This window comes from Sesamum indicum, linkage group LG4 (genome assembly GCF_026168435.1).
Source record: "Sesamum indicum cultivar Baizhima isolate 11 linkage group LG4, ASM2616843v1, whole genome shotgun sequence".
In the NCBI taxonomy this organism is placed as follows: Eukaryota; Viridiplantae; Streptophyta; class Magnoliopsida; order Lamiales; family Pedaliaceae; genus Sesamum; species Sesamum indicum.
In genome coordinates, this window is record NC_142660.1 from 20,212,459 (window position 1) to 20,226,746 (window position 14,288).

The following is a 14,288-nucleotide window of genomic DNA, read 5'->3' on the forward strand; positions in this document are numbered from 1 at the left end:
TCAGTAAAGCAGCTAGTAAGATGGTAGGCCTTTCTTCCCTGCTGGGGCTTTATCTGTCTCACTGGTGAGTCCTTATCTGTCCTACTAATGAGCTAATTGAGCTCTTAGTTGGTTGAGCTAATATATCTAATTTGTGAGCTTGACCTAATAATTTTAGGGGCATCATCAATATCAAATTCATTTAATTGGATTGGAACTTGCCTCATTTCAGACAGACCTGATTTATCTCAACCCATTGCCATCCCTAATTGATATAGCAGGATGAAAACATGAAACATTCTATGATAATATATTTATTTTTGTATGAAAATAAAGATGCGATTTAAATATTACAAGAAATCAAATACTATGAAAAATAATACTGATGTGAGTAGAAAATGCTGATTATAGTTTAATTTGAGATCTTTTGGCTTTGACTTGCAAGCTCTAGGAACGAGAAACTACAAACAAATTGTTAGTACTCTAATATTCAAATCAATACTTTGATGAGTAAAAATAAAGCAAATAAAACAATAGATCAGTTAAATATAACAAAGTACGCATTCATGTGTGCAAGTGTAAAAGTAAGTTACCTTATTGGCTCAGGGGAACTCGTGGTCTTGGGGTCCTGCGTGGATGCCATTTGCAGCTTCCTTTAATTTGGACCTTACTTGGGTTTGGTTTTTATATTGACCAGGGGATCGTGGACTTGTGACTTTTCTGCGGGCCTGCAAACCCTTCTTTTTGGTTCTGGATTATTTAGACATTTTTGTACAAGTTCAATCTAACGACACCAGATAATTTAATAATATTTCGTAAGGCTAAGAGCCTAAAATGTGCATTTTGCAACAATAAACTTAGTGAAGATTGTAATTTCATACAATTTTAGGAAGGAATATAAACTTAGAAAAACCAAAAAAGTAAAGTTAAATTAAAAAAAAAAAACAAAAAAACCCAATACAATTAACAAAATATAGCATAACAAAAAAGGAAAAAGAAAAGAAAAAGGGGTAAGTCATTAGAGTGACAGCGCAATGCTACCTATTACGATGACCGTCTTATCCTCGAACGACAGACAGCTGATATCACACTTGAAAAACATGACTGCTTTGTTATGTTAGCAAGTATTGCAAAACCCATGAGGAAAGGACAAGGACTCGTGTTATTTTCTGCTAATATTTGTGTTTTTGTACTTACAAATCTCAACTCAGCAGTGCTTAGTTCTGCTGTCTCTCTCTCTCCTCTTTCTCTCTCTAAAAACCCTCAAAAAATCCCAGCTGCGAATTTCACAGAATAGTACTGCAGTTCAGGTAATCGTATTTTACTTTGAAGAATGTTATTGCTCATGGGTTTTCAGTTTTACTCACGAGAGTGTATTGCTCGCAAATTTCTTGAATTTGAGTGTGCGTCTGGTGGATTCTTGTACTTCTGCTATTAGGTCTCGTGTTAATTATTGGAGTTTTTGTCAGGTTTAAGTCTTTTTTGTTTTTTTTTGATAAATTTAAAATCTTGATCCAGAAATCTTGATTATGGAAGATGAGCAAGGTGGTGTGGGTCGAGATAGTAGTGGTGGCGTTTCAGAGTCGCATTTGAGTGGTGATTTGCCCAGTGAAACCCTTGTTGAAAATATGGGTACTGAGAGTCGGGTCGAGGAGTCTTGTGAAGAGGGGGATGGGGAGGAGATTATGGTGGAGGTTGTGGGATCAGATGTGTTTGTTCACGGGGTTAGTGGTCAGAAAGAGGGCGATTTTGGGTCTGGAGAAGCTGAGGATTTGGAGGGTCATGTGTGGGAGAACAGAAAAGAACCTGAGGGTCAAAACTCTTCAGAAGCTGTGGATGTAGCGAATGATGGGGATGGGAATAAGATGGGGGAAAGTGAGTTAGGGTTCTCGGAATCAAGGGATGAAAAGAGTTGCGTTGTTACAGACAAAGTAAACATCAAGTTTAGTGAATCTGCTGATGTTGTGGGTGGTGAAGTTAGTGCATTGCCCTCAAGAGGGCCTGGTGTTTCAGGCGATGAGGTCTGGAATCCTGGAATTGAACCCATGGTTGTGTCGTCATCAGCAGCTACAGAGCTCGTTAGCGTGCAGACTGAAGAAGTTACCGAGACAACTCCTACGGTGACTAGTGAAGAGAAGAAGGTAGAAGATAAAGCAGTTGATGAGGATAGTGCTGAAATTGTGACAACTGAGCCTTTGAATCAGCATGTGGAAACTGTTATTGAAGGAGAGGTTGGCACTGCAGAAAAAGAAGAGGTATTGCCCTCAAGTGATAATTCTGCAAGTCATGATCACTTGCGTGCAGATGCTGGGACATCTCATTGCGAAACAAATGCCGCACATGATGTTGAAGCTGCACCTTCTAAGGTCTCTCACAACCCTAACTATGAAGGCCTCGAAAATGTTCAGGTTGATGGGATTGGTGGTGGTGTTGGAGAAGTTGGTTTAGTTAATGCTAGTGCCGGTGAAGAACTCTTGGTGACTAGCGGGCCCGATGGTAGTCTTGTGGCTAATGCTGAACGTGCCAGCACTGGTGATGACGATGCCATAGAGGCCAAAATTACTGATAACAAAAAAAATTTTGCTGCAGAGAGCAAGGACTCGATCCTTAAAGCCAATGAACTAGCCTCTGATATTGAGAATAAGAATCAAGGTCCCCTGAATGAGTTTGATGGGACAAAGGTTGAGTCAAATCATGGGATCGAAGGTGTTTCACATGTTGGTCCAGAACCCATTAATGACAAATCTTTAGTCAGTGAGAGAGTGGAAGCTATAAGTTCGGTATTTGATGATGTGCTGGATTTCAAAGATGAATCATTGAATATTGATCCACCAGATTTAACTACTGTAGGCAATGATGAATGCTTGAAGATTGATGAAAACTCAGAAACTGATGTCATCCATCAAAAACATGGTTTCTCAAATGAACCGACTCAACTGGCTGATGGAGGTGATACTGCTGAAGTGAAAAAAGACGAAGGCCCCAATGTTGAGATTCAAGGTGATACAGAGGAAAATCAGCCAAATACGATGAGGTCTAGTTGTCCTGGAGTCGAGGAAATTGTACAAGCAGATTCTGGCATGTGCAGAGACCGACCTGTCATGGCCACGGCGGTGGGTGAAGTAGTTGACCAAAAAGTTGCAATCACTCAGACAAAAGTTGTCGATGGGGATGTATCTAGTGAAAAGGGTCAGGACATTGATTCTGAAATATCAAAGCAGTCTTTAGAGTGCCAAGGAATTGCTGAAAATCCAGCACTTGATGCTTCTGCTGAGGATATGCATCTTTCAACAGAAGTTGCATGCTCAAAGGCTGAGACAGCTGATGTCGTGATGACAGAAGCAGATGTTTCATGCGATATTCCTGTTGTCCGTACTGAGGTTGGCTTTGATAATGTTGTTGAAGGGTGTGGTTCTCCTCGAAGTAAGCCAGAGCAGGCTGCTGTGCTAATAACTGACACATCTAATTATGAGGTTGACAAGCTTGACACTATCAACATGATGGCAAATGAAGTCTCTAGCACTACAGCTGGTTCTGATATTATTCAAGTCAACATCTCGCCAGATTTAACTGACAAGATAGAGTTCCATGTGTCTACTGCTAATATATCTTTGGTTGATGGAGGTGAGGTTGACAAGGATTCCGTGTTTGATATGGCTACTTTTAGTGATGAAGTGGATGATTCTAGGGAAGCAGATGACGATTCTATAAAAAATAATGGCTTTTATAGTGTTGAGGATCATGATTCTGAAACAAAACTCATGGATGTGGAGGAGGAAAGAGAATCTGACAGAACATATCACGGTGAAAAGGAGGTTGATTCAGAATTAGCAACTCAAGAACCTACTTCTGAGACTGACAAATTGAGATTGTCCAATGAAGAAAAAGTGAAGCCTGCAAGCTTGTTGAGAATGAACCAATCAGGTTATCTATCACCTCCCGAAAATGAGGGTTGTTTTGCCGTATCTGATTTGGTCTGGGGTAAAGTCCGGAGTCATCCTTGGTGGCCTGGACAAATATTTGATCCTGCTGATGCTTCAGAGAAGGCAGTTAAATATTATAAGAAAGACTCTTTTTTGGTTGCATATTTTGGAGATCGAACCTTCGCTTGGAATGACGCATCTTTGCTAAAGCCTTTCGGGTCACATTTTTCCCAGATTGAGAAGCAAAGTAATTCTGAAGCATTTCAAGATGCAGTCAACTGTGCCTTGGAAGAGGTTTCAAGAAGGGTAGAGTTAGGTTTAGCATGCTCTTGTGTTCCAAAAGATGCCTATAATAAGATTGAAACTCAGGTTGTAGATAACACTGGGATACGTGAAGAATCAAGCCGAAGATATGGTGTGGATCAGTCTAGCCAGGCCTCTAATTTTGAACCTGATAAACTTCTTGAGTACATCAGAGAGTTGGCGCCTCGTGCATCTTTTGGGGCTGATAGGCTGGATCTTGTGATTGCTCAAGCACAGTTGTCTGCATTTTGTCGTTTTAAAGGATATCGTTTGCCAACTGAATTTCCTCCGGCTGGGGAATTGCTAGAAAATGATGCAGAAACTGAACAAGTGAGTGATGAAATGGTTGCTTCCCACAAACACAAACACACTCCAAAAGATGGTCCTCAGTCCAGGAAGGAGAGAAGCTTGACAGAATTAATGGGTGAGAGGGAATACTCTCCAGAAGCTGAAGATGCTGATGATCTGGGCAAATCAATTTCAATGTCTTCTGGGAATAAACGGAAAGCAGTTGATCCTCTAGGCGATGGGTCAGACAAAAGGGTAAGCATCCATGCTGCCAAAATATCCACCCTGACGAGTCAAACTCCTAAGCCTTCTTTTAAAATTGGTGAATGCATCCGTAGAGTGGCCAGCCAATTAACAGGGTCCACATCATTGGTGAAGGGCAACAGTGATGAATCCGTAATTGATGGTTCTCCAAAGATTTATGAGCACTCTGACCGGCGAAGTGTAGTTGTTTCAGCAGAATCATTTTCGGTAAGTGAGATGCTATCACAACTTCAGCTGGTGGCACAGGATCCAAAGAAAGGGCACAACTTCCAAAATATGGTCCATACATTCTTCTTAGGTTTCAGAAGTTCAATTGCTTTGAATAGACGAGGTAGAAAGAAAAAGGCTGAAGCAACAATTGGTGGATCCGGGGAAGAGTTTGAGTTTGATGATGTGAATGACTCTTATTGGACGGACAGAATTGTCCAGAACTATTCTGAGGAGCAACTGTTGCATAATACCCAGAATGGAGCTGGAAATCTTCAGCTAGTGCCATTTGGTGCAGAAAAATCTGTGAAGCCAGGTCGTAAACCGCATTCTAGGAAGAGATTCTCCACCGGGAACTATCCAACAACAGACACCGAAATAGATGAGAGTATTAAACGAAGAAAGCAAGAATCTTCACCGGCAGAGCTTATATTGAACTTTGCAGAGAGGAACAATGTACCGTCAGAAATCAATCTAAACAAAATGTTCAGACGGTTTGGACCTTTGATGGAATCCGAGACAGAAGTTGATCATGACTCTGGCCGTGCTAAAGTGATCTTCAAACGAGGTTCTGATGCAGAAGTTGCTCGCAACAGTGCCGAAAAGTTCAACATTTTTGGGCCAGTTCTTGTTAATTACCAGATAGGCTACTCACCACTGATCTCAGTGAAAATTTTGCCCCTTACAATCCCTCAGAGCCAGGAAGATGTAACTTCATTGCTATAGCTCTGGAGCACGGTAATTATCTGCAACTATGGGAAATATATTATGGACATTATTACAGCTAATTATATTGCACTGTTTTGCTTTATGATTTTAAGAATGACCCATCACCTGAAATCCGAGTCTTACTTTTCCTACTTTTCTGCACTTGGGAAAGAGAGACCTGGGGCTGGTTAATGGGAATAAGGTGAAGACATCTCCTTCGGCATTGTGTTTACAAAAGAGTAGGATGATAGATGTGATAGGATGACAGCCGAGACGATTCTACCACAGTAAATTCTTTAGCATCTATGTTAGGTCAAATACTGCCTCGTTTGCTAGATTACGCAATACCAAATAACCTGAGAGGGCTTAGAACATCACCTTGCTTTCTTCTTCTCTTTGTGTTATTAGGTTGATTTCATCTACCTCCGCGCATTGTTAGTGTAATTACTGACTGTAGTCCTCATTTTATAATTACAAAAGCCTCCCTTTCTAGTTTGTGTTAAAAAAGTAAACAAAATAAGAAAACCTCCTCCATTATGTGATTAATTACAGAACCATTTGATCCCGATTCTTGAATGCAGAACATTAACATCCCATCAGATTATAAAACATTACTGCCCGATAAAACGGAATCTGGTGGCATCCAAACATTACAAATGTGGGGTGGAAGCTTTGATAATATTTTTAGAAGGAGATGGGTACAGTGGTAACTATACCAACTCTCTAGGGAGAACCTACAGTCAGGCCCCCTTCTTTTGCTGTCTTATTTGTTCATGTGGAGCAGTTGCTACCTTCGTTTGAGCAATCAAGAACGGTACTCAATGATATTAATCTTTTCTAGAGCAAAAAGGATCTTTTGAAAATACTAATGAGCACATTTCTTCTCAGGCGTCCTTTGCATCAGCCAGCTATTGCTCTATATTTAACTGGGAACTAGTACATGGATCGAATCCCGAAAGGCTAAGCTACTGCAGAAATGGTTCTTGGAATTAGCTGCTTGTAGGAGGTAACCGAACAACGTTGTCTCGTTATCAATTGTTAATTTTGTTTGTACTAAGAGATGCTACCATGTTGTATTCAAGAAAGAACTCAGTGAAGGTGTATGATGTGCATCACTAGCTTTCTTACATATAATCCTCTGTACTGGTTGTTTTTCGCTTGGTAACAAATGTTTACTAGGAGTATACAAGGCCACTAATGCGATTATGGAGCAGTCGATGTTTGTCGTCTTTAGTTAGTGGTGATCATAGTACATCGGCCATGTTTGGTAATAGCATACGGCTCTCTCCGGAGTGTTAGCCACCTTATGCGTACTCTTGTGATAATCTTAACATATATTTCGATCTGATTACCTACTCCTCTGCCCCAGGGACACTGGCCCTCTCCCTCCCCCTGCCCCGCCAACTCCTTTTCTTCGGTTGCTATGTGTATGTGCATGTGTGTTTTTCTGTCTGTGTATAAGTATGGGTTTTGCTTTTTCGGGGGGGGGGGGGGGGGGGAATTGCACATTTAGTCCCACAAGATAAAGAGTGTTGCACTTTTGGTCCCACCATTTACGAGCATATGTGGTGTGGTGTGGTGTGTTTATCCGGCTATATCGTGTGTGTATATATGTTGTGGGTTTGTGCGTGTTAACCTGTGTTGTGTGATTGTAATTTGTATTAATATTCGTGTATATCTATACTATACAGAAACTACTTTTGGCGGACACACGAATTGACTATTATGCCCTTAATTACTTATACTTATATATTTCTTCTAATTATCAATAACTATCTCGTTATTTAATTGATTATATCAATAATTTTATATTCATATACGTGTTAAGTTAATTTCTTTATCAGTTATTCATTTTATTTATTGTGTATTTTATTTAATTAAACAAATATAATAAAAAAGACAAAGTTACATACTCAGACTCAGAGTGTGCTTCAATCTCCAGCATATAATATGGTGGAGAGAAAGAAAAGTGTATAATTTTCTGCTATCTGAATTTTAAACATTAGGGTAAAAGTTGCACATAATTTTTGAACAATAAACTTTTTTGGGGCCATACTAGAGGGGCAAAGAGGTATTTTACACTCCTTTAGTCTACTTATTTTAACTATTTTCAGGGGTGTTGGTGTAATCTTCTAAAATATGGGGGCAGTAAGCGAAATATGACCATTTTTTAAGGATGTAAATGTAATTATCAGATTTATGTGGTCAGTGAAGGGCATCCATACCTACTAATATTCGCATCTGGTAAGTTGCAGCACTACGGTCTTACATTTAAAGCGTGTTTTGGACGTTTCAAGCGCAAAATCAGTTTTTTGTTAAAAAGGATATTTGCTTCTAAATTGATTTGAAAGTTATATGCAGATTTCTACACACATCTACAGTTTATGATTGAAATTGTAAGTATTTAGTAAGTTGTTTTTCCAAATACTTTTAATTTTGATTTTAATTTAAATTTTTAAATACTCTCAATTTTTACTACTGTTTAATATTTTATTTATTTATTTTTATTATAAAATTAAAAGTTATTGCAAACATTTCTTTAGTCTGGAATTGGGGCGGGTTTAAAGTGGATATCAAATCTAAGTAGGTCGGGTGAGGTAAGTAAAATTTAATGGGGTTGGTCTTAGGCCCTCCCCCTCCCCACACCTATACATTTATAACATGACTTAAACCTAATTTATCTCCTATATTAACAAATATTAACCATTTCTCTATTCTCCTGAAATTGAATACCCCTCATGAACCATTTCTTTCAGATGATCTATGCACATGAGTACGTATAGTCCATAATTGAGTAAATTGTTGATTTTTCATAACACAGGGATTAAATTGTTTTTTTTCTTTATAATATAAATATTTGGATAAATTACCACTATCTCCCATAAGGTTTGACATAATTATAAATACCTTATTTAAAAGATTATAAATACTCTTTTCAGATGAAAAATAATTATATAATCTCTAGACGGTGATGTAGAAATTACTACTTTAGCCTTGATAATTTTATTAACAAAACTTTAAAAGATTATAAAAAAAATTTAAGGGTGGGTAAAATAAATAATTCATATACTATATTATAAGTTTTTTTAAAGAATATATAAAATTATAGTTCACAATAAAAAAAGATATTTTCAACAGTTTACCATAAAAAAATAGATGAAATCTAACAGAATGGGATCGTTGCTAAAATCTAAAAGGTATATTATAATTTTTAAAATAATAATAAAATATTTATAATTGTAAGAGTTTGGTGTAATTTACCTAAATATTTAGATGAGATATGCAAAGAGGAAGTGAAGTAAAAAGTTTGGGCCCATATAGAAAAATTGACAGCGCACTACACAATTGTAATAATTATTTACAGCGAGTAAAAGAGTAGTAGTAATAAATAAGTCTCCTTCCTCATCTCTCCGTCGTCCGATCGTCCATTCTCTTCCTCTCAGATCTCTTCAAACCCATCAGCCAATCCTCTCTCTTTCTTCCCTTCTCAATACCCAGCGCGCCAAATACAAATCCACACCCCCCCAAGGTATACACCACCCTCACCCCACCCCCTCACTCACTCACTCACACTCCGTGTGTGTGTATGTGTATGTACTACATGTTTCCGATCATGTAATGTTGTGAATATGATATTGAAATTACTTGTTTTCAAGGTTGAATTTTTTAGTTATTCTCTGGATTTGATTTCTTTTATGGTGGATTTTTTTTTTCTTTTTGGGTTTTGTTTTGGTATGTGGGACTAGGGTTTTGTTTGTTTAGGATGGCGGAGAGTCCCGGCAGCCACGAGAACGGTGGTGGTGGCGGAGGGGATCAGAGCCCACCGTCTAGCGTCCGCGAGCAGGATCGCTTCCTTCCAATTGCAAACATCGGCCGCATCATGAAGAAGGCGCTGCCTGCCAATGGAAAGATTGCTAAAGATGCTAAGGACACTGTTCAGGAATGTGTATCGGAATTCATCAGCTTCGTCACCAGCGAGTACGGGTTTTCCACGACTTTTGTGTACTAACTTTTGTTAGATATTTTTACTCATGATGGACCGATCTTTTTAGCTTTTATGAACGTGATTGCTTTCTGCCTGGGAGTGGATTGACCTTTTGTTTGCTCTGTGATTGATTGAGGTTGTTAGCTATTTTCCTTTGGTAATCATCCATTTTCTCGAGTCATTCTTGCCTTAATTGATTAAGTCTTGATTTCTAAAAACAAATGTATTTCTTTTTATTTTTAATAATCATGTATATTTGTGGTGATGAACTCTAGTTCCCATCTATTTATGGATTGCGAATTTAGTTGATTGCGGATTTTACATATGTTGTTTGTTAGAGGAATAGAAGTATTCAAAGGGTTATTGGGATATGACCCTGATTCTAGTGCTATATGGTACCTTATGCTGTCTAATTAGTAAAGCTTTTGATCATTTGAAGATAAAAATATTTGAATTGATGTAAAGATATGAAATAGGAAAATGCCTCAATACATGCAACCTTTGATCAAATCAGTTTTTTACATGTCGCAGCTTCTGGCAAGTTCATCCCCTCTCTCTTTTTCCTCTAATTTCTGTCACTTTCATCCCTCCAAATATCAATGAAATTTGTGGCATGTTTCATGATATTTTGCTCCATTAAACATGAATAGCAAAGGTATCTTTCACATTTCAGGGAGATTGTGCTCCACCTAATTGCATTGCATTTGCACAAAATTAAGCTTCTACATCAGTAATTGGATATTCTTGGTTTGCACCTATCCTTCTCGTCCTCCTTGACAGTTGAAACCTGGTCCAAGTCAGCACCTTCTAGCTCCTTGGTAGTTACCATTCCTATCACAATGCATTATTTTTTATTTGATTTCCCTTATTAGCTTGCTCTTTCCCATCAGGCTAGATCTTGTCTTTTGCTTGTGGTTTATCCACTGGTGGAGTAATATGCCGAATATAATACATATATAAGTGTGTTAGCAGTGGCACCACGGAAGAAATTGCCACTGTAGCAAATGGTTGTCTTGGTAAAATCCAAGGATAGAAATACCAAAACACCATGGTTACCACTGCTATCTGTTCCCAGGGTAGTTGTCTCCCCATTGCAGCTGACGTCATGTAGCTATTAACATGGAACTCCTTTGATTGTTTTTCTACTTGTTTGAATTGGTTATCTGCCATCTCTGACCAGCCCTTTTTGGTGAAAAATGATTCTACAATCAAACAGGCCATGAATTCTAATCTACACTTTGCTGAATTAACAAGTTTTGAAGCTCTAGATTAATCTGGTGCTTGTACCAATACCTTGTTGTAGAATAAGAACTAAGGTTACTGTTGTCATCTGAAATATGGAGGTATCTTCTGCCTTTGATCCCGTGGATGCTAGTTTTCTCCACTTATGTCTCTCTGTTCATGGTGTGTTAAATACCTTAGTATTTGTATAAGTACTTAACTATCTGTGTATAGATGTCAGCGATAAGGTACATGTGAAGCATAATCAGTTGGGAAATAAAGTAGCTGAAGTGACAGTGACAAACCTTTTAAGTTTTATGAATGATGATCACTTTGCTTTATGCTTGTTGAACAGGGCTAGTGATAAGTGCCAGAAAGAGAAAAGGAAGACAATCAACGGGGATGACTTGTTGTGGGCAATGGCAACCTTAGGGTTTGAGGACTACATTGCCCCACTGAAGGTCTATTTGGCTAGGTACAGAGAGGTATTGGAAGTTCTCTGTTTATTTCTGGTTTCTATATTCCACCCCCCACCCCCCTGTTTTCAGGACCATTGTGTGCTTGTTAGTTGTTACTCTTTCACTGTATGGTTTACTTAAAAAATGAGAGGATAGTGTAAGAAGTTAAGTCAAACTTATGTGTCTCTAAACTTATTGGCTGATTTTTCAAGACTATGATATCAAGTTTATTCAATCTAACCCTTCACGTTTTCCTGTGTCCGGGATGATTTTCTGGAACAACTTCGATGATGCAGTTAGAGGTATGCAAAGAGCAGTTTTGACGACTTCCTTAACATAGTTAGTTCATAATATCATAATGAGTTATGGGTTGTGATAATAATGCCAGGGTGACACCAAGGGATCTGCTAGGGGTGCGGATGTATCTGCTAAGAAAGATACAAGTGGAACTCAGCTGCATTCTGATGCACAGGTAGCTCTTCAATTTTCTTTGATGCCTATCTTTAGCTAAGTAGATAGACATTATTGATCTCCAATAACCATGTCACTTAGAAATGAATCTTTCGCCCTTTGTATGACTTTGACAGTTTGCTCATCAAGGCTCTTTTTCACAAGGCTTCAGCTACTCAAACTCCCAAATCGAATATTGAGTGAGTTTCTCTCCCAACACCCACACCTGTACCCCAAAAGAATAAAGAAAGAAAATAACCTCTCATAAGCGTTATCTATCTTTCTTCTGTAGCAGTATATTTGTTCTGATATTCTGCCTCATGGAAAGACAATATTTAATCTGACCCATGCTAACAAATATTTACTTCTACTTTCTACTATTTTGTCAATAAACAGTAGAGTGATTATTTAGGCTTTATCCATATAGATATTCTTGGATAGAAGTTAAAAATGATTAGTTTAGCGTTATCTTGTGCATCTTTGTCTGACTCTTGCAGCTTGCTACTCCTTTGAACTGCCATTATTTTTTGTTTGTGTGAGTTTGAATAGTCCTGTAAAATATAAAGATTAAGCTGTATTTTCTGAACACCTATTTTTCCTCTACTCTAGGCTAGATTACATTTTCAGTTTTTCGCTTCTTGGAATTGTATAGAGGAGGACTTGATTTAGTGCTTTACGATGGAAAGAGTGTCTTGATCCTCAATAGGTTTTTGATGATAGATGGATAGAGACTAGTCCTGGCATCAGAAAAAGAAATGCTGGGAAATACTTCAACAGTTCTGAGGGTCCTTTTGGATGTTATCAAGGAGCAAACCCCTAGAAAAGAGGCATTGAAGAGGAAGAAATAGAAAAATCCCTTGATGCCAAAGGAGGGATCATCGCGAGTGGCCTTATTGGGATTAAAGAATTTTTTTTGGTCTTATCTGTCGAAAATCTGGAAACTGAGTCCAAAAGCTTGAAACTGCTGGCAACATAGTAAAAACAGGTTACATGTTTTTGCGTAGTCATTCTTGGCTCATCTACTTTTTCCTACTGGTTTAGGATTGCATTTCTAGTTACGAAACAATTTGACGTAAAGAACAATTATTGAATTGTTACTCTGCCAAGGCGGTTGATGAATAAACTTTTCAGGATAAAACTAACAGCTTTAAGGTTCATTTGCACTCTCTGTTTTCTTTCTTTATGCTGCTTTGGGGGGTTATATTGGACATAACCATATATGCTAAGTTGCACATCGTGGGGTAGGAAAACCTTAGATTGAGAATTCAGAGCATTAATTGCTAAACTTGTTTCTTATGATGATTCAGAATTCTAACATGCTGCTTCATGACATCTTAACTAAATAACATTGGAGTGTTCTAAACGAGGTCAAGCAGAGAGAAATGTAAAGATGTGTTGTTGGCAAAGGTAAATGGACGAAATTTCGAACTACGAAGGAGGTTTCTCTGTGTATACTTTTAAACTGCGGAGCTTATAAATATTAACAGCTTACTATTCTATTTGCTGCATATGTACCATACAATGCTGTGCTGATGACTGTTTTTCATTTTGGTTTGACTCTCTTTTCTTTTAGAAATATTACTGTGAATTATCCAATATAAGATAGCTTTTGACAACAAATGAACAAAAAGCAATAAATAAGAAAAATAAATCTTCCAAAATTAGGAAAAAAGAATAATATATGCTGACTATTATGAAGTAGAAAAGCAGAGTAGGAAGGCAACGAATAACACAAGAAGAAATATACTCACCCGCTCACCACAATTTTCAACTGCACAACATCATTTGCCCCTTATTCATATATCTGCTGGTTTAGATGTAGAACTCATGTATGCTTTCAGAGTAAAAATGATCAGTGTTTGTCTACAGCAACCATTTATCTAAGTACCGTTCTTTGGAACTTGTAGTCGAGGAGATGGGATGTGGTTGCTTTGCTCTGAAGCTAAGGTGCAAGGATACAGCTCTTCCCTACTGGATTTGCCTCTGGTTATCACAGTCAAGTCTATATTGTTTGATATACATGGAAATCTTATATGCACTTTCTGTATCAAAGTACAGTGATGCGATATTTGTTTGCGATTTGGCGTATGTATATCCTAAAACATTGTTATGATCTGTATGTTTGCTCATCAATTGCTATAACCATCCAACATTTACAATGACTGAAACTTGGGAAAGAAACAGCTGCAGAGGTTTCTGTTCTTCTTCTCTCTTTTTTTTTTATCATCTCTGTCTATAGTTGCAAAATAGGTTTTAAAACTACTTCCTTATGTTTTTCTTTTCACTCATGATTTGTCTTAAGGTTGGATGATGATCTTGGAATTTTTAGAGAGTATAATATAGGTCTCACTGCTTCTAATCTAATGTAAGAAATTTTTCCAGTAAAATACGTTAATGTTGTGTTTGAACATGGAAATTACAAAATGTGAATAAGCATACCAGCTGCATCCCATGGATGAAGGGACTAACAAGGATAAGTCAGTCGCTAAAAGCGCTATGCTT

The 14,288-nt window shown here is 37.9% G+C and overlaps 2 protein-coding genes across 4 annotated transcripts; both read left to right on the forward strand.

Moving 5' to 3' along the window:
- Positions 1-1,133: 1,133 nt before the first annotated feature.
- LOC105161140 (uncharacterized) lies at positions 1,134-6,806 on the forward strand. Of its 2 annotated transcripts, XR_002286921.2 has the most exons (4): positions 1,134-1,289; positions 1,498-5,702; positions 6,254-6,486; positions 6,561-6,806. XR_002286921.2 is itself a non-coding variant. In XM_011078735.3 (3 exons), the coding sequence occupies exon 2, from the start codon at positions 1,509-1,511 to the stop codon at positions 5,688-5,690; it is 4,182 nt and encodes a 1,393-aa protein (XP_011077037.1). In that variant the 5' UTR covers positions 1,134-1,289; positions 1,498-1,508; the 3' UTR covers positions 5,691-5,702; positions 6,561-6,806. The 2 variants fall into 2 exon arrangements, 1 of the variants encoding a protein (XP_011077037.1); XM_011078735.3 differs by lacking the exon at positions 6,254-6,486.
- A 2,243-nt stretch (positions 6,807-9,049) lies between these two features.
- Positions 9,050-13,994, forward strand: LOC105161141 (nuclear transcription factor Y subunit B-1). Of its 2 annotated transcripts, XM_088879928.1 has the most exons (6): positions 9,050-9,201; positions 9,419-9,650; positions 11,234-11,372; positions 11,725-11,808; positions 11,924-11,986; positions 13,694-13,836. In XM_088879928.1, the coding sequence occupies exons 2-5, from the start codon at positions 9,436-9,438 to the stop codon at positions 11,984-11,986; spliced, it is 501 nt and encodes a 166-aa protein (XP_088736054.1). In that variant the 5' UTR covers positions 9,050-9,201; positions 9,419-9,435; the 3' UTR covers positions 13,694-13,836. The 2 variants fall into 2 exon arrangements, with proteins under 2 accessions (XP_088736054.1, XP_020548913.2); XM_020693254.2 differs by lacking the exons at positions 9,050-9,201; positions 9,419-9,650; positions 11,234-11,372 and having other exon boundaries at positions 11,655-11,808; positions 13,656-13,994.
- Positions 13,995-14,288: the final 294 nt, after the last annotated feature.

What these genes read in the sequence shown, in the direction of transcription:
- LOC105161140 (XM_011078735.3), top strand. Translation starts at nt 1,509, where the DNA reads ATGGAAGATGAGCAAGGTGGTGTGGGTCGAGATAGTAGTGGTGGCGTT.
- LOC105161141 (XM_088879928.1), top strand. Translation starts at nt 9,436, where the DNA reads ATGGCGGAGAGTCCCGGCAGCCACGAGAACGGTGGTGGTGGCGGAGGG. An exon ending in ATCAGCTTCGTCACCAGCGA is followed by an intron (nt 9,651 to 11,233) that starts GTACGGGTTTTC and finishes CTTGTTGAACAG; the next exon opens with GGCTAGTGATAAGTGCCAGA. An exon ending in GGTACAGAGAGGTATTGGAA is followed by an intron (nt 11,373 to 11,724) that starts GTTCTCTGTTTA and finishes TAATAATGCCAG; the next exon opens with GGTGACACCAAGGGATCTGC.